This window comes from Oncorhynchus kisutch, linkage group LG11, assembly GCF_002021735.2.
Source record: "Oncorhynchus kisutch isolate 150728-3 linkage group LG11, Okis_V2, whole genome shotgun sequence".
Classification (NCBI taxonomy): domain Eukaryota; kingdom Metazoa; phylum Chordata; class Actinopteri; order Salmoniformes; family Salmonidae; genus Oncorhynchus; species Oncorhynchus kisutch.
The window spans coordinates 66624316-66652021 of record NC_034184.2 but is presented as its reverse complement, the minus strand read 5'-3'; the positions used below and the strand labels follow the sequence as shown (position 1 = coordinate 66652021).

Here is a 27706-nt window from a genome sequence, read left to right as displayed (position 1 = left end):
CTTTTCCTAAATGCTTGTATTTCACACTGCTCCTTCCCTGACTTTTCCTAAATGCTTGTATTTCACACTGCTCCTTCCCTGACTTTTCCTAAATGCTTGTATTTCACACTGCTCCTTCCCTGACTTTTCCTAAATGCTTGTATTTCACACTGCTCCTTCCCTGACTTTTCCTAAATGCTTGTATTTCACACTGCTCCTTCCCTGACTTTTCCTAAATGCTTGTATTTCACACTGCTCCTTCCCTGACTTTTCCTAAATGCTTGTATTTCACACTGCTCCTTCCCTGACTTTTCCTAAATGCTTGTATTTCACACTGCTCCTTCCCTGACTTTTCCTAAATGCTTGTATTTCACACTGCTCCTTCCCTGACTTTTCCTAAATGCTTGTATTTCACACTGCTCCTTCCCTGACTTTTCCTAAATGCTTGTATTTCACACTGCTCCTTCCCTGACTTTTCCTAAATGCTTGTATTTCACACTGCTCCTTCCCTGACTTTTCCTAAATGCTTGTATTTCACACTGCTCCTTCCCTGACTTTTCCTAAATGCTTGTATTTCACACTGCTCCTTCCCTGACTTTTCCTAAATGCTTGTATTTCACACTGCTCCTTCCCTGACTTTTCCTAAATGCTTGTATTTCACACTGCTCCTTCCCTGACTTTTCCTAAATGCTTGTATTTCACACTGCTCCTTCCCTGACTTTTCCTAAATGCTTGTATTTCACACTGCTCCTTCCCTGACTTTTCCTAAATGCTTGTATTTCACACTGCTCCTTCCCTGACTTTTCCTAAATGCTTGTATTTCACACTGCTCCTTCCCTGACTTTTCCTAAATGCTTGTATTTCACACTGCTCCTTCCCTGACTTTTCCTAAATGCTTGTATTTCACACTGCTCCTTCCCTGACTTTTCCTAAATGCTTGTATTTCACACTGCTCCTTCCCTGACTTTTCCTAAATGCTTGTATTTCACACTGCTCCTTCCCTGACTTTTCCTAAATGCTTGTATTTCACACTGCTCCTTCCCTGACTTTTCCTAAATGCTTGTATTTCACACTGCTCCTTCCCTGACTTTTCCTAAATGCTTGTATTTCACACTGCTCCTTCCCTGACTTTTCCTAAATGCTTGTATTTCACACTGCTCCTTCCCTGACTTTTCCTAAATGCTTGTATTTCACACTGCTCCTTCCCTGACTTTTCCTAAATGCTTGTATTTCACACTGCTCCTTCCCTGACTTTTCCTAAATGCTTGTATTTCACACTGCTCCTTCCCTGACTTTTCCTAAATGCTTGTATTTCACACTGCTCCTTCCCTGACTTTTCCTAAATGCTTGTATTTCACACTGCTCCTTCCCTGACTTTTCCTAAATGCTTGTATTTCACACTGCTCCTTCCCTGACTTTTCCTAAATGCTTGTATTTCACACTGCTCCTTCCCTGACTTTTCCTAAATGCTTGTATTTCACACTGCTCCTTCCCTGACTTTTCCTAAATGCTTGTATTTCACACTGCTCCTTCCCTGACTTTTCCTAAATGCTTGTATTTCACACTGCTCCTTCCCTGACTTTTCCTAAATGCTTGTATTTCACACTGCTCCTTCCCTGACTTTTCCTAAATGCTTGTATTTCACACTGCTCCTTCCCTGACTTTTCCTAAATGCTTGTATTTCACACTGCTCCTTCCCTGACTTTTCCTAAATGCTTGTATTTCACACTGCTCCTTCCCTGACTTTTCCTAAATGCTTGTATTTCACACTGCTCCTTCCCTGACTTTCCTAAATGCTTGTATTTCACACTGCTCCTTCCCTGACTTTTCCTAAATGCTTGTATTTCACACTGCTCCTTCCCTGACTTTTCCTAAATGCTTGTATTTCACACTGCTCCTTCCCTGACTTTTCCTAAATGCTTGTATTTCACACTGCTCCTTCCCTGACTTTTCCTAAATGCTTGTATTTCACACTGCTCCTTCCCTGACTTTTCCTAAATGCTTGTATTTCACACTGCTCCTTCCCTGACTTTTCCTAAATGCTTGTATTTCACACTGCTCCTTCCCTGACTTTTCCTAAATGCTTGTATTTCACACTGCTCCTTCCCTGACTTTTCCTAAATGCTTGTATTTCACACTGCTCCTTCCCTGACTTTTCCTAAATGATTGTATTTCACACTGCTCCTTCCCTGACTTTTCCTAAATGCTTGTATTTCACACTGCTCCTTCCCTGACTTTTCCTAAATGCTTGTATTTCACACTGCTCCTTCCCTGACTTTTCCTAAATGCTTGTATTTCACACTGCTCCTTCCCTGACTTTTCCTAAATGCTTGTATTTCACACTGCTCCTTCCCTGACTTTTCCTAAATGCTTGTATTTCACACTGCTCCTTCCCTGACTTTTCCTAAATGCTTGTATTTCACACTGCTCCTTCCCTGACTTTTCCTAAATGCTTGTATTTCACACTGCTCCTTCCCTGACTTTTCCTAAATGCTTGTATTTCACACTGCTCCTTCCCTGACTTTTCCTAAATGCTTGTATTTCACACTGCTCCTTCCCTGACTTTTCCTAAATGTTTGTATTTCACACTGCTCCTTCCCTGACTTTTCCTAAATGCTTGTATTTCACACTGCTCCTTCCCTGACTTTTCCTAAATGCTTGTATTTCACACTGCTCCTTCCCTGACTTTTCCTAAATGCTTGTATTTCACACTGCTCCTTCCCTGACTTTTCCTAAATGCTTGTATTTCACACTGCTCCTTCCCTGACTTTTCCTAAATGCTTGTATTTCACACTGCTCCTTCCCTGACTTTTCCTAAATGCTTGTATTTCACACTGCTCCTTCCCTGACTTTTCCTAAATGCTTGTATTTCACACTGCTCCTTCCCTGACTTTTCCTAAATGCTTGTATTTCACACTGCTCCTTCCCTGACTTTTCCTAAATGCTTGTATTTCACACTGCTCCTTCCCTGACTTTTCCTAAATGCTTGTATTTCACACTGCTCCTTCCCTGACTTTTCCTAAATGCTTGTATTTCACACTGCTCCTTCCCTGACTTTTCCTAAATGCTTGTATTTCACACTGCTCCTTCCCTGACTTTTCCTAAATGCTTGTATTTCACACTGCTCCTTCCCTGACTTTTCCTAAATGCTTGTATTTCACACTGCTCCTTCCCTGACTTTTCCTAAATGCTTGTATTTCACACTGCTCCTTCCCTGACTTTTCCTAAATGCTTGTATTTCACACTGCTCCTTCCCTGACTTTTCCTAAATGCTTGTATTTCACACTGCTCCTTCCCTGACTTTTCCTAAATGCTTGTATTTCACACTGCTCCTTCCCTGACTTTTCCTAAATGCTTGTATTTCACACTGCTCCTTCCCTGACTTTTCCTAAATGCTTGTATTTCACACTGCTCCTTCCCTGACTTTTCCTAAATGCTTGTATTTCACACTGCTCCTTCCCTGACTTTTCCTAAATGCTTGTATTTCACACTGCTCCTTCCCTGACTTTTCCTAAATGCTTGTATTTCACACTGCTCCTTCCCTGACTTTTCCTAAATGCTTGTATTTCACACTGCTCCTTCCCTGACTTTTCCTAAATGCTTGTATTTCACACTGCTCCTTCCCTGACTTTTCCTAAATGCTTGTATTTCACACTGCTCCTTCCCTGACTTTTCCTAAATGCTTGTATTTCACACTGCTCCTTCCCTGACTTTTCCTAAATGCTTGTATTTCACACTGCTCCTTCCCTGACTTTTCCTAAATGCTTGTATTTCACACTGCTCCTTCCCTGACTTTTCCTAAATGCTTGTATTTCACACTGCTCCTTCCCTGACTTTTCCTAAATGCTTGTATTTCACACTGCTCCTTCCCTGACTTTTCCTAAATGCTTGTATTTCACACTGCTCCTTCCCTGACTTTTCCTAAATGCTTGTATTTCACACTGCTCCTTCCCTGACTTTTCCTAAATGCTTGTATTTCACACTGCTCCTTCCCTGACTTTTCCTAAATGCTTGTATTTCACACTGCTCCTTCCCTGACTTTTCCTAAATGCTTGTATTTCACACTGCTCCTTCCCTGACTTTCCTAAATGCTTGTATTTCACACTGCTCCTTCCCTGACTTTTCCTAAATGCTTGTATTTCACACTGCTCCTTCCCTGACTTTTCCTAAATGCTTGTATTTCACACTGCTCATTTGTCAGAATTTTGAAATCACAAAAAAAGCATTTAGAACCTTTTTAACAGTTTAACACCTATTCCCAACTTAACCTGCTAAGAAATGTGCTGTGGAACCTTGGTACCCAGCCAGGTGCTAAAGCTTCTCTCTCTCTCTCTATTCACTGAATGAATGACAAATGGATGAATGGGCGATAATTGTGCACCTTACTTCACAATTGAATTTAAATGAGGCCTACCTTAATGATAAGGAGGGTGAAGAGGTGGATTTAATTCAGTTTAGTGAAATTATGCGGTTGTTATGCCTATTTATCAGCAGCAAATCATTCTGGGTTGATACCACTGTCTTTTACATTTTACTTTGCAAAAAGAAGTTGTTATGGAACCGTTTTATTTACTATACCTCTGATACTAATCAAAGTAATTGTACGGGTAACAAAAACATGCTACGTGTTGCAGTAGGCCTTTAGAATAATACAAAACATATCCTTGACTCTGTCCAACTTGATGAGCGGGAAACAAACGATGCCAGTCAGCCTGCACAGCCGGCCCATCAAATCTACACCTAAACTACACCTAAACTACACCTAAACTACACCTAAACTATGTGTGAAGCTAATTTCCCACGTAATAAAAGTTAGCCTGTAGACAAGTATCAGATAGAGAATATTCTGCAGTTTCTATTACACTTACCTTTGCCAAATAACTCTCATAATTCAAGAGGTGCAGCTCTGCTCCCCCTTTTTTTCCTTCAAGAATATCCGTGCATTCAGCACATGCCCATTTGGCCAGCAACATCGCTCTGGCTACTAAGCAAAAACTAGTAACATAATACAATTACAATTACAATATATTTATTTATGCAATTCATCCTTTACAATTGTTCATGCACTGGTGCTTTGGGTCAGGAATGCACCTGGTTCTACTATTATCTTCTCCGTTTCTATTTGGCCAAAATAAGCTGTAACTGGAAGTTATTAATTACTATAACTATATTACTAATCGAATCTACAAATACATTTGATCAAATGGATTACACTGTCATTGTTTTTATTGTAAGGGTAATGAAAATAGTCTATAGGCCTATGTGTTTCCTACGACTTGGTAGAATTATACACAACATGTCCTTGACATGATCTAAACAAATAACCATTGACATAATTGTTTTAAAAGGCTATATTTATTCATGCAATTAATCCTTTATGATAGTTTATGCACCATTTATCAAGTGGTGGTGCTTATGCTTGCGCACCTTGCGGGTTGATATGCATCTGATGCATATGTTAAACGTGCGCCCGGCGACGTTCTCTAGCGGGTACTTATAGGCTGAAAGGCCAGGAGGTTCTGGTGTTAAAAAGCAGAGCTTTATGCATGGTTGACTATACCCTCTCCTGCTAAAATGAAACATTGACAATATCGACACAAAGCCTGATATAGAACCAAAACAAGGGAGAGTCTCTCTTTGAAGTCTAAAATAGACCACATTTATAAATCAATTGACTGACATTGAGCCTGACCTTCTGAACTAAAATAGACCTGAAGAGAAAGAAAGAGGTATCAGTGGTGCCAGAGCTCCTCCTGTCCCATGTGACACCCTGTGTTAAAAGAGGGATGGAGGAAGAGTGACTCACCTGAGAGAGAGAAACTGATGAGCCTTCTGTTGCCAAGACTCTGTGTGACCTCCTGGCTGACCACTGGCTTCAGCACCTGTGTGGAAAGAAACAGAGAGAAAGAGAGAAAATGAGAAAGAGCAATGAGAGATAGACAGGACCAGGGAGGAAGGAAGCGACATTACAGTAGGGAGTGAGTTACATGCAGTACCTCCCCTTACCTTCCCTCTCCCTCTCTCCTCCTCCTCCTCCTCCTTATCTGTCCTGTCCTGTCTGGGAAGTGAGATCCAGTATTTCAGGGCCATTACAATGGGCCTGGCTAAGGGCTGGGGGATCAATAGCCTTGCATTCATTAGGGCTCAATTGATCCGGTCTCCAGGAAGGAAGAGGAAGAGCAGGGAGAGGCCCCCAGGGAGAGGCCCCCAAGGGAGAGGCCTACTCAGCACATGGAAAACTGTAGCTGCATCAGCCCTCCCATCCAGGGCTCTCTGACGGAGGAAATACCAACACCCAGAACCCATCAGCTGTCTCTGACATAGTGGAGAAAATTGTGTGTGTGTGTGTGTCAACACTGTATTTGCTACACTAGAGATTCACAAATCTGTACCGTGCCCTCAAAACTCTTTTGATATCTCGGTGGGAAGTGACTTTGCCCACCATTTTCTAAATGTTTATTAGAAAACAAAAGCCTTAAATGCCAGTAACAGAAACAATTGGCAAGTGAACAAAATAACCTTAAGAGCAGGTGTTTGGACCAGTTTTAGACAAAGAAATGCAAATCCTTTGGTCCTGAACATAAAACAGAGGCCAACAACAAGGTCTATTCACAGATTATACCGTAACACAGAGAGATTAACATAATCTGACTGCCAGATTAATCAAATTACAGCTGACCATAGATTTAGTCACAAAATGAATTGGCACTAGTTTCACAATAACAAGATTATAAAAATGTGAAGAATTTTTTTGATCCTGAATTAAAAGATGTCAAAGAGAACTGTATGAATCAAAGTTATTTCAACCCCCAAAATAAATCTGATGATGTTGAATCAACGTAGAAAGCTGATTGGATTAGCAAAAAGCAATCAACGTAAAGGCATTTAATATTTTTTTCACTTTTAACCTAAATCCAATTACATTTGTTGTTGAATTCATGTTAGTTGACAACTCAACCAAATGTAAATCAAAACTAAATCTTGATCTGATGTCTGAGCCCAGTTGGAGGGTGAGACATGATTGATGAGGAAACGCAGTAATCGATCGTCCTACTTCCTGCAAATAATGCATTTAGGTTGAGGAGGGGCCAAGTGGAGAAAACAAATACAAATACTTCGATAACTATCTGACCTGTAGGGGTTTTAATTTCTGCTCTTGAAAGATCCAATATTGTTTCTACCAAATTATGCACATATTTACAGGAATGTCTCAATATGGACTGTACCCATCAGTCTTTAACGGTGAGTTAAAAAATAATGTTTCAGCACTCTGTCCCCACTATTTGACTTAGCAGGCGATGCTCTTACTCAAGATCAAGCCGTACTACATCTGCAGAGTGGATATGAATTAAATTAAAGGGCAAAAGCCATAAATAGACACCGAACGGATCTGTCGGACAGCTCCCCCATATCACCTTCCTTGTTCTATCATCTTCCGAGAGAAAAGAGGAAGTGAGACATCCCACTCCCTCTGTTTTTTTCAAGTTCTTATACAGTTGATGAACTAAGCAGACCAGACCCAGCTGCTAATGCATGGGTGCCTATGGGAGAGCCACCCCGTTAAGCAGACCAGAACTGACCATTTTTTTCCAATGGTAAATGGCCTGAGTGGGACATCTTCATTTGTCTACCATCTTTGTCATCTTCCAGTTCAGAGAACACAACCTCTAATTGAATCCAATGGTGGAGGAGTCATCACAATGAAAGATATATATATATATATATATATATATATATATATATATATATATATATATATATATATATATATAGAGAGAGAGAGATGCTAGATTAGAGTCATCACTTAGTGTATACAGACAGTGGGACAGAGAGTTTTGCTGACAAAAGGAGATTGCTATGGGAAGAAGTGTGTCTATAAAAGCCATGGGATGTGGTGGGGTAGGACCTAGTGCACATGTGCATTAATATTAAAGATGGCACCGATAGAGATGGCAGCTTCGCTTCTAGTTCTTAGGAAACTGTGCACTATTTTGCTTTTTTTATGTATTATTTCTTACATTGTTAGCCCAGAAAACCTTAAGTGTTATTACATACAGCCGGGAAGAACTATTGGATATCAGAGAGATGCCAATTTACCAGCACAACCAGCATTACGACCAGGAATACGACTTTCTCAAAGTGGATCCTTTGTCTGCACCTCCCAGGGCATTTGAATTGATTCCAGAGGCCCAAAACAACGCCACCGGAGCAGAGGGTGCGGGAGCGGTCTTCTTCTGAGGCTTCGGATGCGCGCACACCACCCACCGCTTCAGAGTATACCACTTGCTAATGTTCAGTCCCTAGTTATCAAAGTCAACGGAATCAGGGCAAGAGTTGCTTTCCAAAGAGATATCCGGGAATGTAACATACTCTGTTTCACGGAAACATGGCTAGCTTGGGACATGCTGTCTGAGTCAGTAGCCAACGGGATTTTCAGTGCATCGCGCCGACAGGATTAAACATCTCTCTGGTAAGAAGAAGGGAGGGGTGTGTGTTTCATGATTAACGACTCATGGTGTAATTGTAACAACATACAGGAACTCAAGTCCTTTTGTTCACCTGACCTAGAATTCCTCACAATCAAATGCCAACCGTATTATCTCCCAAGTGAACACTCCTCGGTTATTGTCACAGCCGTGTATATCCCCCCGCAAGAGGATACCAAGACGCAATCAAGGAACTTCACTGGACTTCATGCAAACTGGAAACCATATATCCTGAGGCTGCATATATTGTAGCTGGGGATTTTAACAAAGCTAATTTGAGAACAAGGCAACCTAAATTCTATCAGCATATCGATTGCAGTACACGAGCGAGTAACACGCTCGACCATTGATACTCTAACTTCCACAATGCACACAAGGCCCCCACCCTCCTTTTGGCAAATCTGACCATGACTCCATCTTGTTGCTCTCCTCCTATAGGCAGAAACTAAAACAAGAAGCACCCGTGCTTAGGTCTATCCAACGCTGGTCTGACGCCAATCGGATTCCTCGCTTCAAGATTGCTTTGATTAGGTGGACTGGGATATGTTCCGGGTAGCCTCAGAGAACAACTTTGGCGTATACGCTGACTCGGTGAGCGGGTTTATAAGAAAGTGTATAGGAGGTGCTGTACCCACTGTGAGTATTAAAACCTTCCCTAACCAGAAACCGTGGATTGATGGCAGCATTTGCGCAAAACTGAAAGCACGTACCACCGCATTTAATCATGGCAAGGCGACTGGGAATACGGCCGAATACAAACAGTGTCGTAACAAGCAAAGTGTCAGTATAGAGACAAAGTGGAGTCGCAATTCAACGGCTCAAACACGAGACGCATGAGGCAGGATCTACAGAAAACCAGCCCCGTCGCAGATATCGACATCTTGCTTCCAGACATATTAAACACCTTCTTTGCGGGCTTTGAGGACAATACAGTGCCACCGATGCAGCCCAGTACCAAAGACTGTAGGCTATCCTTCTCCGTGGCCGACGTGAGTAAACCATTTAAATGTGTTAACCCTCGCAAGGCTGCCGTCCCAGATGGCATCCCTAGTCGCGTCCTCAGAGCATGCGCAGACCAGCTGGCTGGTGTGTTTACGGACATATTCAATCAATCCCTATCCCAGGCTGCTCTCCCCACATGCTTCAAGATGGCCACCATTGTTCCTGTTCCCAAGACAACCAAGGTAACTTAATTAAATGACTACTTCTGTCATCATGAAGTACTTTGAGAGACTAGTCAAGGATCATATCACCTCCACACTACCTGTCATCCTAGACACACTTCAATTTTCTTACTGCCCCAATAGGTCCACAGATGATGCAATCGCCATCACACTGCCCCATCCTATCTGGAAAAGAGGAATACCTATGTAAGAATGCTGTTAATTTACTACAGTTCAGCATTCAACACCATAGCACCCTCCAAACTCATCATTAAGCTTGAGTCCCTGGGTCTTGACCCAGCCCTATGCAACTGGGTCCTGAACTTCTTGACGGGCCGCCCCCAGGTGGTGAAGGTAGGAAACAACATCTCCACTCCGCTGATCTCAGCCCCCTCCTGTACTCCCTGTTCACCCACGACTGTGTGGCCATGCACGCCCCCAACTCAATCATCAAGTTTGCAGACCACACAACAGTGGTAAGCTTGATTACCAACAACGGCGAGACAGCCTACAGGAGGTGAGGGCCCTCGGAGTGTGGTGTCAGGAAAATAACCTCTCACTCAATGTCAGCAAAACAAAAGAGATGATCGTGGACTTCAGGAAACAGCAAAGGGAGCACCCCCCTATCTATATTGAAGGGACAGCAATGGAAAGTTTTAAGTTCCTCGGTGTTCATATCACCGACAAACTGAAATGGTCCACACACACAGATAGTGTGGTGAAGAAGGCGCAACAGCACCTCTTCAAACCCTCACTAACTTTTACAGGTGCACAATCGAGAGCATCCTGTTGGGCTGTATCACTGCCTGGTACAGTAACTGCACCGCCCACAAGCGCAGGACTCTCCAGTGGGTGGTGCGGTCTGCACAACATCACCGGGGGCAAACTACCTGCCCTCCAGGACACCTACAACACCCGATGTCACAGGAAGGCGAAAAAAATCAATAAGGACAATAACCACCCGAGCCACTGCCTGTTCACCCCGCTTCCATCCAGAAGGCGAGGTCAGTACAGGTGCTTCAAAGCTGGGACCGAGAGACTGAAAAACAGCTTCTATCTCAAAGCCATCAGATTGTTAAACAGCCATCACTAGCACAGAGAGGCGGCTGCCTACCTACAGACTTGATATCACTTTAATAAATGGTACACTAGTCACTTTAAGAATGTCACTTTAAGAATGTTTACATATCTTGCATTACTTATCTCATATGTATATACTGTATACTGTATCCTACACTATTTATTCTATACTATCTATTGCATCCTAGCCGCTCTGTCACTGCTCATCTATATATTTTAAACGTATATATTCTTATCCCACTCCTTTACTAGATTGTGTGTATTAGGTTTTGTTGTGGAATTTGTTAGATATTAGGTTTTGTTGTGGAGTTGATAGATATTACCTGTTAGATACTGCTGCACTGTCGGCTCTAGAAGCATAAGCATTTCGCTACGCTCGCAATAACATCTACTAACCATGTGTATGTGACCAATACAATTTGATTTGATATGATATGGCACTTTCCAATGCAGGATTTTACACCGGTGCTTTGTCTTTCCACCCCTGAGGCCCCCCAAAAAGCCTTTGGCCATGGCCCAGGTGAACCTACTCTGACTTGAGGCCAGACTAGGGCCAGTGGGGTATTGATGGGAGTAACTGGTCGAGTCAGATTCAGAGAGGCAGCGTCAGATTCAAAGGCAGAGGGAGAGAGAGTGAGAAGAGGAGAGGGGGATTCTCCTCTGCAGTGCGGCTGCTCTGCTGACTGCTAAGGCTGGCGCCCCACTGAGTGAAAAGCTTACACAGCGGTCCTGTCAGCTCAGCGCATGGCACGGCTTAGACTAAAGAGTCAGGACACAGTGAGGACAGAGACGCATACATACATATACATTATGCCAACATAGATGCACTGCCCTGCACACACACACACACACACACACACACACACACACACACACACACACACTGTGTTATCTGTGTTCTGTGTTACTGGCTTGGCGATTCCTCTCTAGGGACTCTCCTTCCAAGAATGTGTACTAGATTACAAATGGCTTGACTGAGAAACCCACAGCCATAATAGTAAACAACACAATGTATGCTGACATCCACAGAGCTGGGATGTAAACCTGTGCCATCATGTGCCATCTCTATCACTTGCGCACGCACGCACACACACACACACACACACACACACACACACACACACACACACACACACACACACACACACACACACACACACACACACACACACACACACACACACACACACACACACACACACACACACACACACACACACACAGAGCATAGAGATACAATCACTTTGCCTCAGTTTCAAAGACACATTTACACCTCAAAATGGACAGAGCAGGCAACCACACACACTCCCACCGCCGATCACACGACAGAGGGAGAACCAAGCTTCTCAGCCTGCCTCTCCTGAATGAAGAGCTATACATACTACTGTACAGTAACTATTCAATGGAGGTAGACCTGAGCCAAACACTGTCATTTTTGTAAATAACTTAACCTCCTTTCTAATGTAATAGAGGGCTTTGAGAGTGATGAAAGAGTGGGAGCAAAGAGGGCCCAGTTCATCTGGAGAAGCGAGGCAAAGAGAGTCACACAGACGGCGATGGGCAGATAACACTGATGATAAATAAAGCTCTACCCCCCCCCAAATTCACTGCAACAAATCTCCTCCCTGCAGATGCAGATGCCCACAACGGCGACCCAATATGTCTGGGACGTCCTTTGGGCTCTGGCATTATACCAGTATGGGTACACTGATGGATGGGAAGAACTGGTTATCAGGTTTACTACCCCGCTCTGTGGATGTCTGCATACTATTATGGCTGTGGGTTTCTCAGTCAAGCCATTTGTAATCTAGTACACATTCTTGGAAGGAGAGTCCCTAGAGAGGAATCGCCAAGCCAGTGTGTGTGTGCGTGTGTGTGTGTGTGTGTGTGTGTGTGTGTGTGTGTGTGATCTGAGATGAAACACAAAAGACGATAGGGACAGTTCCACACTGATTCTCTGATTTGACAGGCTCCTTATCTCAGTACACAGCCACCTCTCCTACAGCCTGAGGTTAGTATGCAAGCGACAACACATGACAGTTAAAGTGAAAACCACTTTGTACATTTTTGATACAGAAATACTATCATTTAACTACTAGATTGACACCTGCTACTTAGACGACACCTACGCTGAATATAAATTATTTAATACACTAAGCGACAAGCGTCTTCAAACTTCAAGCGTTATGCCCTTTGGCAGAATAGAGCAGAACACTACCAGGAGTTAACAAAACAGATACTGTCACACATAGGAAGAGAGAGAGTGGGGAGAGAGGGAGAGAGGGAGAGAGAGAGAGAGAGAGAGAGAGAGAGAGAGAGAGAGAGAGAGAGAGAGAGAGAGAAAGTAAGAGGTCGAGGGTGAGAGTGAGAGGCAGAGAAAGTGAGAGGTAAAGGGTGAGAGTGAGCGGTAGAGAAAGAGAGGACAAGATAGTACAAGAAGCAGAGAGAAATTAACTGGCCATCTATTACCCAGGCCAGCCAGGTGAGTAGAGTCCTCCTCCTCCTCCTCTCAGTGCGTCTCGGAGACACCATCAGTCACGGCTGTTGACTGTCTCTCCATGAATCACACACCACACACACAGACACACACAAACACACTTCGCCTCATCGGTCCAAAGCGGCCAAGCATGTCCACTCCATCATCTATCTTCCTGACAGGCTTCAGTACTGTAGTGAAGCACTGAAGCTAGGGCCCCCTTCCTCTGCCCATGTCCGTTTGATGTGTACTCCAGCTCAACCACTCAAGCCTTCTCTCTCCCTCTGACAAGGTGAGGTTATTTTAAACCAGGGATACAGTAGTCAGATCAGGTTTAGAGGTGATCAGCATTTCTGGTGGCCACGCCAGCACAACGGCAGGCAGCCGCGGTAACACTATAGCTAGCCTAGCTTAGGTCAAACACTGCACTACCAGCCAGGACCAACGTTCAATGTTGAATTAAGAAGTATGCAACGACAGGTCTACGGGTTTATGTAATCAAAGCAAAAGGACAGGAGATGGTAGAAGCCAACGCAGACAAAGTGACTCACACAATGACTGGCCAAAACACACAACACAGCACTGTGTTGACTTTAATGCAGGGAAACTTAAATCAGTTTTAACGAATTTCTATCAGGATGTTAAATGTGCAACCAGAGGGGAAAAAATCATTCTAGACCACCTTTACTCCACACACAGAGACGCGTACAAAGCTCTCCCTCGCCCTCCATTTGGCAAATCTGACCATAACTCTATCCTCCTGATTCGGGCTTACAAGAAACAATTTTAAGCAGGAAGCACCAGTGACTCGGTCTATAAAAAAGTGGTCAGATGAAGCAGATACTAAACTACAGGACTTCTTTGCTAGCACAGACTGGAACATGTTCCAGGATTCTTCAGATGGCATTGAGGAGTACACCACATCAGTCACTGGCTTTATCAATAAGTGCATCGAGGACGTCGTCCCCACAGTGACTGTACGTACATACCCCAACCAGAAGCCATGGATTACAGACAACATTCACACCGAGCTAAAGGGCAGGAGCAGGACTCTAACCCAGAAGCTTATAATAAATCACGCTATGCCCTCCGACGAACCAACAAACAGGCAAAGCATCAATACAGGACTACGGTCGAGTCATACTACACCGGCTCCGACGCTCGTCAGATGTGGCAGGGCTTGCTAACTATTACAGACCACAAAGGGAAGCACAACCGAGAGCTGCCCAGTGACACGAGCCTACCAGACGAGCTAAATAACTTCTATGCTCGCTTCGAGGCAAGTAACACTGAAACACGCATGAGAGCATCAGCTGGTCCGGAAGACTGTGTGATCACGCTCTCCGCAGCCGATGTGTGTAAGACCTTTAGACAGGTCAACATTCACAAGGCCGCTGGGCCAGACGGATTACCAGGACATGTACTCCTAGCATGTACTGACCAACTGGCAAGTGTCTTCACTGACATTTTCAACCTCTCCCTGTCTGAGTCTGTAATACCAACATGTTTCAAGCAGACCACCATAGTCTCTGTGCCCAAGAACACTAAGGTAACCTGCCTAAATGACTACCGACCCGTAGCACTCACGTCTGTAGCCATGAAGTGCTTTGAAAGGCTGGTCATGGCCAACATCAACACCATTATCCCAGAAGCCCTAGAACCACTCCAATTTGCATACCGCCCCAAGAGATCCACAGATGATGCAATCTCTATTGCACTTCACACTGCCTTTTCCCACCTGGACAAAAGGAACACCTATGTGAGAATGCTATTCATTGACTACAGGGACTAAACACCTCCCTCTGCAACTGGATCCTAGACTTCCTGACGGGCTCTCCCTGATGGTAAGGGTAGGTAACAACACATCCGCCACGCTGATCCTCAACACGGGGGCCCCTCAGGGGTAAGTGCTCAGTCCCCTATTGTACTCCCTGTTCACTCATGACTGCATGGCCAGGCACAACTCCAACACCATCATTAAGTTTGCTGATGACACACCAGTGGTAAGCCTGATCACAGACAACAATTAGACCGCCTATAGGGAGGAGGTCAGAGACCTGACCGTGTGGTGCCAGGACAACAACCTCTCCCTCAACATGTTCAAGACAAAGGAGATGATTGTGGTCTACAGGAAAAGGAGGACCGAGCACGCCCACATTCTCATCGATGGGGCTGTAGTGGAGCAGGTTGAGAGCTTCAAGTTCCTTGGTGTCCACATCACCAACAAACTAACATGGTCCAAGCACACCAAGACAGTCCTGAAGAGGGCACGAAAAAACCTATTCCCACTCAGGAGACTGAAAAGATTTGGCATGGGTCCTCAGATCCTCAAATGGTTTTACAGCTGCACCATCGAGAGCATCCTGACTTGTTGCATCACTGCCTGGTATGGCAACTCCTCGGCCTCTGACAGCAAGGCACTACAGGGGGTAGTGCGTACGGCCCAGTATATCACTGGGGCCAAGCTTCCTGTCATCCAGGACCTCTATACCAGGCAGTGTCAGAGGAAGGCCCTAAAAATTGTCAAAGACTCCAGCCACCCTAGTCGTAGACTTTTCTCTCTGCTACCACACGGCAAGCAGTACTGGAGTGCCAAGTCTAGGTCCAAGAGGCTTCTAAACAGCTTCTACCCCCAAACCATAAGACTCCTGAACAGCTAATCAAATGGCTACCCAGACCTTTTGCACCCCCCCCCTGCTGTTGCTACTCTCTGTTATTATCTATGCATAGCCACATTAATAACCCTACCTGCATGTATATAATTACCTCAATTACCTCAACACTGGTGCCCCTGCACATTGACACATTGACTCTGAACCGGTACCCCCTGTATATAGCCCCGCTATTGTTATTTACTGCTGCTCCTTAATTATTTGCTTTTGTTATCTCTTACTTTTTTTTTTGCTATTTTCTTAAAACTGTATTATTGGTTAAGGGCTTGTAAGTAAGCATTTGACTGTCAGGTCTACACCTTTTGTATTCGGCGCATGTGACAAATACAATCTGATTTGATTTGATTATTTGATTAGATTTTTGTATAAAAAACACACAAACAGAGACATATCTCTTTACAGATTTGACCAGAAGCAGTGCACTTTATAGGGAATAGGGTGTGATTTGGGATTCGCCCCCATTGTTGTCATTATATTAATAAATAGGGAGTGCCTTTGCACTCAAAGCCCATCTTCAACACACTTCAACAGGGCACAATGCTGTAAGTGGTAGTTAACTGTGCTTCCCAAACTCTACACAGCCCAATAAAGGATAAAGGTGCCATGTAGTGAAAAGCTAATTAAGGTAACTCTCGCTCCAGCATTTAGGAAATGAGAAACTCCACCAATAAGAGCCAGGTCAATCTGGATCTGTCCATGATCATCTAATCCACAGACAGACGGTAGAAAGAGCTCAACTCTCAAAAGACGACACGGTAAGACAGTCATTGCAATACTGTAGAATGACATAGAATCTATTAATGATATATCCTATGAATTATGGGACCTCTATGGTCATTACACTTTACAATTCCACTATGCATTCAATCGAAGAGTGGGTGGGGACATCACAGCACGCAAAAAAATAGGGATGAATCCAGCAAGGACAATCTTACAGTATGAAGTCCTCCAACCAAAACAACAGAAGGAGAGGATGAAAGAGGCTGGCCACCCACAGAGCTCTTGAACTTCCCATTCAGCCAAGGATAGGAGGATGAGAGATAGGGAGGTCTGCACGCAACCTCTCGCTCATTAAAGAGGACTTCTGCTCACTCTCTTCCCCCTGTTATTTCTAATCCCTCTGTTTGTGTGCAGTAATTCTCCTTTGTATGTCTGTGGCTGCATTTACAGGCCTCGATGAGGACATGACTACTGTAGAGTTAGCTACTGTGTAAACCAACTGCCATTATAGAAATTCATTTGAGTCTTATGTTGGGATGCTACATTGTTGGAATGTGCTCCCACAGACATTGATAGTAAATCAAATCAAATCCAAATGTATTTGTCACATGCGCCGAATACAACAGGTGTAGACCTTACTGTGAAATGCTTACTTACGAGCCCCTAACCAACAATGCAGTAAAAAAATATATAACAAATAAGAATAAGAAATAAAAGTAACAAGTAATTAAAGAGCAGCAGTAAAATAACAATAGTGAAACTATATACAGGGGGGGTACCGGTACAGAGTCAATGTGAGAGGGCACCGGTTAGTTGAGGTAATATGTACATGTAGGTAGAGTTATTAAAGTGACGATGCATAGATGATAACAACAGAGAGTAGCAGTGGTGTAGAAGGGGGGGGGGGGTCAATGCAAATAGTCTGGGTAGCCATTTGATTAGGTGTTCTGGAGTCTTATGGCTTGGGGGTAGAAGCTGGCAGTGATGCAACCCGTCAGGATGCTCTCGATGGTGCAGCTGTAAAACCTTTTGAGGATCTGAGGATCCATGCCAAATCTTTTCAGTCTCCTGTGGGGGAATAGGTTTTGTCGTGCCCTCTTCACAACTTTCTTGGTGTATTTGGACCATGTTAGTTTGTTGGTGATGTGGACACCAAGGAACTTGAAGCTCTCAACCTGCTCCACTACAGCCCCGTCGATGAGAATGGGGGCGTGCTCGGTCATCTTTTTCCTGTAGTCCACAATCATCTCCTTTGTCTTGATCAGGTTGAGGGAGAGGTTGTTGTCCTGGCACCACACGGTCAGGTCTCTGACCTCCTCCCTATATGCTGTCTCGTCGTTGTTGGTGATCAGGCCTACCACTGTTGTGTCATCTGCAAACTTAAAGATGGTGTTGGAGTACTGCCTGGCCGTGCAGTCATGAGTGAACAGGAAGTACAGGAGGGGACTGAGCATGCACCCCTGAGGGGCCCCTGTGTTGAGGTTCAGCGTGGTGGATGTGTTGTTACCTACCCTTACCACCTGGGGGTGGCCCGTCAGGAAGTCCAGGATCCAGTTGCAGAGGTGTTTAGTCCCAGGGTTCTTAGCTTATTGATGAGCTGCGAGGGCACTATGGTGTTGAACGCTGAGCTGTAGTCAATGAACAGCATACTCACATACTGTAGGTGTTCCTTTTGTCCAGGTGGGGAAGGGCAGTGTTCAGTGCAATAGAGATTGCATCATCTGTGGATCTGTTGGAGCGGTATGCAAATTGGAGTGGATCTAGGGTTTCTGGGATAATGGTGTTGATGTGAGCCATGACCAGCCTTTCGAAGCACTTAATGGCTACAGACGTGAGTGCTACGGGTCAGTAGCAGCTACAGTAGGGTCTGTATAGGTTTATCAAATGTCTCTTTTTTTCTTTTTTTTTGCCAACATAAGCTGATCCTAGATCTGTGCTAGACCTGTGCCTATAGGTTACAAAATATGTGGCTATAGGTTACTCGATCTGTGCCTATTGGTTAACTTCTACACGGAGCATTAGGGAGGAGGACAGAGGGGAGGGGTTAAGACGAGGGTGTGACACTCACAGGGGCAGATGCATTCTTCACTGTCACACTGGGTGTGGTGGCTCGCAGGGCTCCGCTCACACCGTGGTAATACTTGAAGCATATCTTAGTCTCCGCTGCAGGAGAGAGGGAAAGAAACAGAGAGAGAGAAAGAGAGAGAGAGAGATTTGAACTTTAATTGCCCTTTTCTTGACACGTTTCAATGAATGGCAACAAATTGTACCGTCAGACGACACTTTTGACTAAAATAGTCACATCCAGTGAGAGTGTCAAAATCAAGAGAGAGTGAGACATACTGAGAGAGAGAGAAAGAGGGAGGGAGGATAAGGGATAACAAGACAGAGAGAGAGAGAGAGAGAGAGAGAGAGAGAGAGAGAAAAAGGAGGTGAGATTAAGGTCACGTCACCACAAATTCGTTTTTTCCCCTTCCCGTGACCCACTGGATTAGATGGAGGGATGGATTGGACCGAGGGATGGATTGGACAGAGGGATGGGTGGATGGAGGGAATAGAGAATAGTAGTGACAGAGACGATGGCAGGCTTCCTGACAGGATGATCCAACCCTAATCCCTTTGTTGACATCATCATCAGGTTGGTGGAGGAGGAAGGCAGAGATGGAGCACTAATAGTTCATCATTGTTGTGCGACAGACTATAATCCACTGTATCCAATGAGGGAAGTCAATCACTTCAACATCATTGCATTTTTTTAACTGTTCATTTCCCTCTAAATTGTACTGCTATCATTGCGATACAGCCAGTGTAGGTTAAATAGGCGTCGCCCAACATAATAGGAGAATAAATCAATTTAGGATAGGCATGTGCATTCTTGTCTATTGTGTGTGTGAGAGAGAGAGAGAGAGAGAGAGAGAGAGCGAGAGCGACAGAGAGAGAGAGAGAGAAAGAGGGAGAGACAGAGAGAGAGAGAGAGACAGACAGACAGAGAGATAGAAACATGCTCCAGGGAGCACGCATTGTGATGACAAAGAGGTGGGTGGTGGCGGTGTTCACGAGAGGAGAGTCCCAGGTGAATTTGTGCTGCCAAATCCGTCTCCTTATGCAGTTACTACACATGTTCTAAAAACAGAAAATCAGAGCTGAGCAAAAAAAAGATAGCCACCAGAAAAGACCCACTTTCGGAACGCTCCACTTGACTTCCCCTGTGTGTGTGTGTGTGTGTGTGTGTGTGTGTGTGTGTGTGTCTCAGTCTGAAAACAGCTCACACCTGCTCCTCTGTCACCTAACTAATAGGGTACCATTTCACTCTTTAACACATTCCATTTGTATCCAAGGGAGGCTCTAAGGAAAAATCACTATCTGCTTGTCACACAAAAATGGGCTCCCCTTATTTTAGCATTCCTTGCACAGTCATTGGGCTCTGCCACCACAGGGGAGTGCCAGGCTTTTCCACAGGGAACCTGAGGATATCTCTCTCTAGGCTTGGGCTTTCTGCAGCCTCGGCAGTAGATAAGGCGGTTTGTTTGGACTGATCCTGAGTCCCAGCCACAGATCAGGCAGGTTGCCATGTGAGCAGTAGACATTAGTCCTGCTAGTTGTCATATCCCTGTCGGAGATGAATAGCAAGGGAGAGAGAAATCAATACATCCGTCCTGGTCGGCGGTGGCAGGTTTGAGAATGAGATATGGACAGAAATGTGGATAATGGGACATATTTTGCATAATCGCAGTTTTTTTTTTTTTTAACTCTACCTGGCTGAAAAATTGGTGGTGAAATTGTCTGAAAGTTCCAGACATCTGGAGGAGAGAGTGGGTTTTTGAGTCTGACTCACTGTGATTTCTGCAGCCCTCGGAAACATCAGTGCCTGCCTGTAGCCTGATGCACCATTTTAATGGGTATAAATAAAGTATCACCTCATGGTATAATTCTAACAGCTTGCGACATCCAAGAGATACATACTGATATTTTGCTTAGGCCAGTAAACATCCAATGTAGTCTAAATACTTATGACAAAACAACATAGAGGGGTTGAAATTCGTTATCAACTCTCTCTACAGATAAACAACATGCTCCACACACAGGACGTGCTACAATGCTGAACTTCAAATCTCCCACATAGTGATAAAACAACAGGAACAGTCTCAGAATATTTGCTACCAGTTGACCTGTCGACATTTAAAATGTGATTTTAAAGGAGATAGGTATACTTACATTCTGCAAAGTAGGAGCTGGTATCGATCTTCCACACTATCTGGCCTTTGTGGGAGCCGTTCACTCCCCGGTTCTTATAGTCCAGAAAGTTCTCCGACAGTCCCTCATCTAAATGAACAGGAACATCATACACAATGTAACAGTATATATTGTAGCTTCTATATTATTTTGCATGCTCACTGTAATCAAAGCCCACTGTGAACTTGACAAATGTCAGTTGGGAAAAGGTATAAAACCTCCCACTGGACACACACTGGTTGAATCAACGTTGTTTCCATGTCACTTCAACGAAATTACATTGAACCAACGTGTACTAGACGTTGAACTGACGTCTGTGCACACTGGGATTAGTCTAATGGGCAAAGTTTGGACAATCATTCTTATGTTTGGAAATGGTGTAGACTTGACTCTTGCCATTGACTCATCGGAAGCTCCACCCACCTATGAGGTACATGCCGATCCAGTCCCCGGCATCCACCTCCTCCTTGATGTCCCAGCAGATGAGCATGTCCTGGGACTGGCTGATGGCGTAGTGGGAGGTGCTGACGGTCAGCGTTGAGCGGCTGTCCGAGGTGACCAGGTCAGCATCGCTAGTAGAGCGGGGCTGCAGGGCCAGGGCGGTGGCGTGGTCGTGCCGGGGCCCACCGTTGGGGTACTGCTCGGGGCTGTAGCTGTAACGTGTCCCAGCGTCCTTGCAGCGCCGCCGACTCTGGGCGCTGCGTGACGGCGACGCCATGGCGGACAGGCCCAGGAACCTGTTCTGGTACAAGTTCTGGAGGGAGGTACAACACACACACTACAGGGTAATGTAATTACCGGAAGATGTGTTGGATGTACGAGATAATACAGCTACCCTGTCTGATGTCCAGCAACTTTAAATAGTGAAGTGAATTAGGGACATTGTTGCTGGACTACTTAAATTACATTCTGACTGAGGTAAATTTTCTGTTAAAAAAAAAGGAAGTAGAATGATCCATCATATTGGACCGATATACAGTGTCACTGATACCATCCCTTCACATCGTGACTACATAGAGTATACATAGTGAGAATATTTCTGCCAGTACCAGCTTTGAGATGGGTGTGTTGAGATTGTAGGGCACTTTGCACTACCCATTGCCAATCTGCTTAGACATCGAAGCTCTTTCGCGTGGCATTAAAAGACAGATAAGAGCAAATGTAAACACAAGTGAATGCTCATTCGCTCAATCAGAGGATTCCAAGCCGTTCCACCCAGCGGCAGTTGCAGTCATTTGGCACTCCGTTCCACATCACCATAAACATGGAGGTTGTTAACTGTTAGCAGCAGGACAATCACAGTAATTCATAGGCACTGGCAGAAACATTTGGGCAAACACACTCATTTGTAATGGATGCTAACGATGTGTGGGAAGAGTGTGGGGGAATGGGTTCCACTGATGGAAATGTTAATCTGATGGTAGAGCCATGAGGTGCAATCTGGGTCTTGTTCAGTAGGGAGTGAACATTATGAAATGTTTTTAAACTGGGAGGTGTTAGTAAAACTTGTCCCATGACAACACAGATTTGTCCGTTACTGTTGCAAAACGTTTTGGTGCAGTTTGCCCCACTGAACACTGCCCTGGTGTTGTAGGTTGTTAGGGGTTGGTGGACACATTAGTAAGTGAACGGTCGGTTATCCAGCCCACCAAGGTCAAGGTGGGGAGGTGTACACACTGTATACATTCCATTCAAACGAGCAACCATTACAGGTGCCTTCTTTTGCTGAAGGATATGACTGATTGCATGATGAATATGGATCCTAAAATGATGACCTTGGTTTGGTTAAGGTTTAGTTTAAATGGGTCTTTTCCCCATTGGATGTGGGTTTGGTGCATTATAGTGGTGAAGGCCTAAAATTGGAAGAAGATAGGGAAAACAATATATATATAGTCTGATGTGTCTTCGCATCGTCAAAGCCAGCTCCTCCTAAGGAAGTGTTCATATCCTTGCACAGTGAGTGCAATGATGAACTAGGCTACGTTTGCTTGTGTGTGTTTTGATCACACAAACCCCCCACACTCCCCAGAGATCCTTATCTTTTACATACAGAACATCAATATAGGTTTCTGGCCTAAGGGCACCCACAGACACAATCCTCATCGTAAACAGCCTGGAGTGAACAATCCATGGTGTAGCCTAGATGCAGTGACAAAATAAAAAGTCCTATCTGTGTGTTGGAAAGCAGCCCTCCCACAGTAGAAGAGGTATTGACAGACAGCTCTGCCTCCAGAGACACCTGGCAGTCTAACTCCCACGGCGAAAGAACACCCTAACTTCTCAGTGAGATTACCATCACCTTATTCAGCTTTAGGCTGGTTTACTCCAACACATCTTCAGTGAAAAGGCCTGATCCTTGCTAACACTGAACAGCGTACCTGGTAGTCTAGTTTTAGTTTATTGTAGAGTCATTCAGAATGCAAGCAATGTGTAGGGCCAGTTAGGGCCAACTGTAGGCCAATTAGTCTATTTAATAGTGATACCAAAACATCACTGCACATCTCATACTGTATGCTGTCATTCTTACATTTAGTGGGAGGATGTTTGTAGGTTAGTTAGTTGGTTTAGGTCATTGTCTGTCTATTTCAATTCTTGGAGTTGAGCACCTTTCCCATCTAAGCACAACCAAGGGTAAGGGCCAGACCCCAAGAAGAGGCATCAATTGGCATTGGACACTGGACCTGGGTACTTTAGTTGTAACACCATATGAGACACAGCTAGAAACACAAACACATTGAGTGAAGACACCACAGACGGACCACGATGCTGTTATGGAGCACAGCATGGTAGGTGTGATGGTTGATGGGTAATGGCGACGGCACAGAGCGAGGAGGACACTGACCTTAACACTACACAGGTTCAGCAGCATTATGTGTCGTCAACTCAAAGCACATCAAATCCTGAGGAAAAGGTCATGGGATTATTTAGCATGGAAAGCAACACAGCGCAATCACAGTTTATATGATTGACTATAGTATTGATTACGTGATCATGTGGTATTTTCTGTAGCATATCCCTAAATAACTGTGTTTCTATCACTGTAGGGTTACATAGTACATAGTAGCTGTGAACTGGTGGGTAGGGTTGCCACTTCTCTTTCAAAACATAAACATAAAGTAGCCATTTAAAACTGGATTATACAGATCAGATCACATGAACACTAATATACTGTATAACAGAGATTCAGGGGAAAATCGCTACAATATTGGGATATTATTTTTGACGATATAGGCTATCGTATCCTTTTTACAATATCGCAATATCATTTTTGTGCTGGTTGGATGTACCTGCACCAAAACTCCAGTATTTTTTCTTCATAGCCTGTTCTCCATCTTCTTTTTAAATAGGGGGCCAGTTCGTTTTAAGCCGTTTTATTTCCATGACTAATCAAATCTCATTCCCATGCCTCTCTCTTGTCCGTCTGATAGCAGACTTATGGTGAGCAATACGGTCTGTTCGGAACATCGACTCGCAATAAAATCACAATATAGATATATAGAATCGTGAGAATTGCCAGACATATCGTATCGCCTCCTAAGTGCCGTGATCATTTCGTATCATGAGGTCCCTGACAATTCCCAGCCCTATCATTAATGCGTAAAATACTGGAAATAGCATAAACTGGAGATGCTAGTGGCATGAGAAAGCGAACAGGAGCTCGGGAGTTTTCATACTTCATCTTCGTCAGACAAAATATGAATCATTGAGACACAGAACATTATGACAGAGACAAAGACAAACACACACAGATCAAGGACATACTGACCATGTTAAAACAGACAGACAGAAAAGGACAGGAAGAACCAGAGACAGAAGCAGAGACGTAGACACAGATGGAAAGAAACAGATGCAATAAGAAACAGGACAACAAATGAATAGATCCTTTGCATAGAGCCTAGAATCTATACACACGGCAGCAAATGCATTGCTTCAAGTACATCAAAGAACAGACAACCCCATATGCATTTGCTGATGACCACATGACAGTTAAGTAGAAACTAAACCTGCAGAAGAAAGTTAGACAAAACAACCAGGGCTGTCGTTCTCTTTGTATCTCTTCCTTCTATCTCTCTGCCTCTTCCTACAGCGCTTAAGTGAATTAAACAGCATATGAGATGCACGGCTCATCGGGTTTCAAATGTTATTTGTGCTAAGTGGGATCTAAGCACGCTTCTATTCTCTTCTGGAGGAGCCGGTGCGCTCTCGTCAGCATTGATCGTTCAGTAACAAGGCTAATGGAGTCGGACAACAGCCGAGAGAGAGAGGTAGAGAGAAATCCTTCCACCGTTGCTAGTGTGGGTCTACTGATGGTGAATTCCCCTGATCTCCAGGAAACCACCTGATAGGCAGACAGAAACACTACACTTAGCCTACATACAAGCATAAAACATGGTATTCTAGCTTCACCTACACATCAATGAAATACAGAAATCTCTTTTTATTTGTCACATGCTTCATAAACAACAGGTGTAGACTAACAGTGAAATGCTTACTTACAGTTCCTTCCCTACAATGCAGAGAGAAAAATAGCACAAGGAATAAATACACAATGAGTACCAATAACTTGGCTATATACACGGGGTACCAGTACCGAGTCCATATACAGAGGTAATTGAGGTAGATATGTACATATAGGTAGGGGTAAAGTGACTAGGCAACAGGATAGATTGATAAACAATATCAGCAGCGTACGCGGTGAGTTAAAAGTGTTTGTGCAAAAGGGGTCAATGCAGATAGTCCGGGTACCTATTTGGTTAACTAATTAGCAGTCTTATGGCTTGGGGGTAGATGCTGTTCAGGGTCCTGTTGGTTCCATCGGTAATGCTTGCCATGCGGTGGCAGAGAAAACAGGCTATGACTCGGGTGGCTGGAGTATTCGGTTCGAAACCCTGAGCCGACTAGGTGAAAAACTGTCCATTTGTCCTTGAGCAAGGCACTTCACCTTAATTGCTCCTTTAAGTCCCTTCTGTATAAGAGCATCTGCTAAATGACTTAAATGTAAAAAATACTGAATAAAAAGATATAGGGTCTTGTCTTAGGACGTATACAGATAATGAGTGTGTAGAGGCTTTTCTGTATAGTGCAACAGTGCAGCAAGAACGTGATAGGCTGTAACCGGGCCAGAGGTCACAGTTGAATTGTACTGTCGAAGGAGACACGGATCACATGAGCGCACCAGGGAACAGGGTTCCCCACTCACAGGCTGACACTTTAGGCGGGAATCCAATGAGACACTGCTGGGTGAATCTCAATAGTATTTCCTCTCTCCTTGACTCTTTCTCAAAATTGTCATAAGCAAGCGAGGAGAGCAATGGAGGTTCCTCTCCTCAGATGTTCTCCTCTAACGTTTTCCTCGCCTCCCTATGACAATTTTGAGGAGGTTGAGAGAGGGAAGGAAGAGAGGACTGCTGAAGAGGACTAGAGGAGGGACTCCACTCACTGCCTCCCTCCTTTGAGACAGCACACAGAATCACAACAGTAGGTCGACACTTTCACATTCACACCCAGCACTGTGTGAGTATTAATCCCACTCTGACAATTCATTGGAGGCGGTTAATGCTAAACTCCATTACAGATTACACAACACACTGCCGTGCATTCTCATCATGGGAGATCCATGCACACAGTGTTATTCCCATGCCGTGTCAGGTCTAAAGCCCTATGGACCTCATTAGATAGATAACACATCCAGCAGCGCGCTGTGTCTCGGTGGGTTTAACAGGGTACCACATCTCCAGAGGGAAGAAATGGCTTTCATTTCTACCAGGGCTGCTTCCTGCTTGACACTGGCATAATTAGCCCATATAATTACATTTAAGAGAGAGCCATTTTGAATTCCGTTCACATACAGAAGGAATAGCTGTTGTTTTATGGGGCTGACACTTACTCTTTATCTATCTAGGTTCATCCTCGACAACACCTCGGTTAGCCTCGTGGTTAATTGCCCCCGACTTATCCACACAGATAATGATAATCTTCCCACGCTCTTCTTCAAATGTTAATAGAATGAAATGGGAAGCTACTGTAAGAGGCTTCGGTCTTTTTCCTGCTCAGCCTTGAGAATATAGTCTAGAACAGGGATGGGCAACTATGATGGGGGTTTGGCTCGTTGGTCTCTTCGTTTTGATTCAAATAAAGCGCTATGTTCATCTGTACAAGTACTTGTATTTGCACACATTGACAGTACAAGGCCTTATATGTGGATTTATGGACTTGAAGCATGTTACTATTTTATTGGACACCAGACATTGAATATCAATATCTGTCGGAGAAGGCGTGCGACACTATCAGAGCAGGGAAACAGGAGTAAATCTACTATTTCTGCTCTACCTCTTTTCACATAAGAGACAACTGGAAGTGTTCCTACGATAGCCATTTTTGTACGATATCTATTGCTAGACGGTTCTAACACACAATCCCAACCTGTATTAAATGCTACTGAGAAGTGACTCTCTCTATGCATGTCAGGTTGACTGTTCACATTCACCGTCCTCCTAACATTGTGATAACTCAAGGCAGCTCTACAAGTTGCTGCTGTCTTCCTGCCATGGTGTTAATAATCCCCAAGATGGCTGCCCCATGCGGAGTCTCTTCCTCATTGAGGTAGGTACTGTAGGTCTGTGTGCTTTCATTGACTCATTGTCAAGGGTTTACGTCATTCTAACCTCACAGCAAAAAGATTGCTGTGTGATATTGTGTTATAGCCTATATTTTCCAATAAAGAGCTGACGAAATCTCATGTGAAAATGGTTTCACTCGAACCAACTTCCCTCCGACGTCAATCCAACATATTCCCATCTTCATGAAATACATCTGTTCTCAACTGAAGTGAAAAGTGTTTCCCCTGGGCGAATAAAGGATGGCATACTGTAGGTTGACTCTGACAGTACTTCCCCA

General features: G+C 44.2%; 1 protein-coding gene across 1 annotated transcript in view; it reads right to left on the bottom strand.

Moving 5' to 3' along the window:
• The window catches only part of hecw1a (HECT, C2 and WW domain containing E3 ubiquitin protein ligase 1a), a 73686-nt gene extending 52108 nt beyond the window's left edge, over positions 1 to 21578 (bottom strand). Inside the window, exons 1-4 of the mRNA XM_031836139.1 lie at positions 21233 to 21578; positions 20792 to 20899; positions 18645 to 18739; positions 5786 to 5861 (exon numbers count right to left, since the gene is read on the bottom strand). Of these exons, the coding sequence (XP_031691999.1) occupies positions 5786 to 5861; positions 18645 to 18739; positions 20792 to 20899; positions 21233 to 21527 (574 nt within the window). The 5' untranslated portion in view covers positions 21528 to 21578. The remainder of the gene's footprint in view (positions 1 to 5785; positions 5862 to 18644; positions 18740 to 20791; positions 20900 to 21232) is intronic.
• Between the last annotated feature and the right edge of the window lie 6128 nt (positions 21579 to 27706).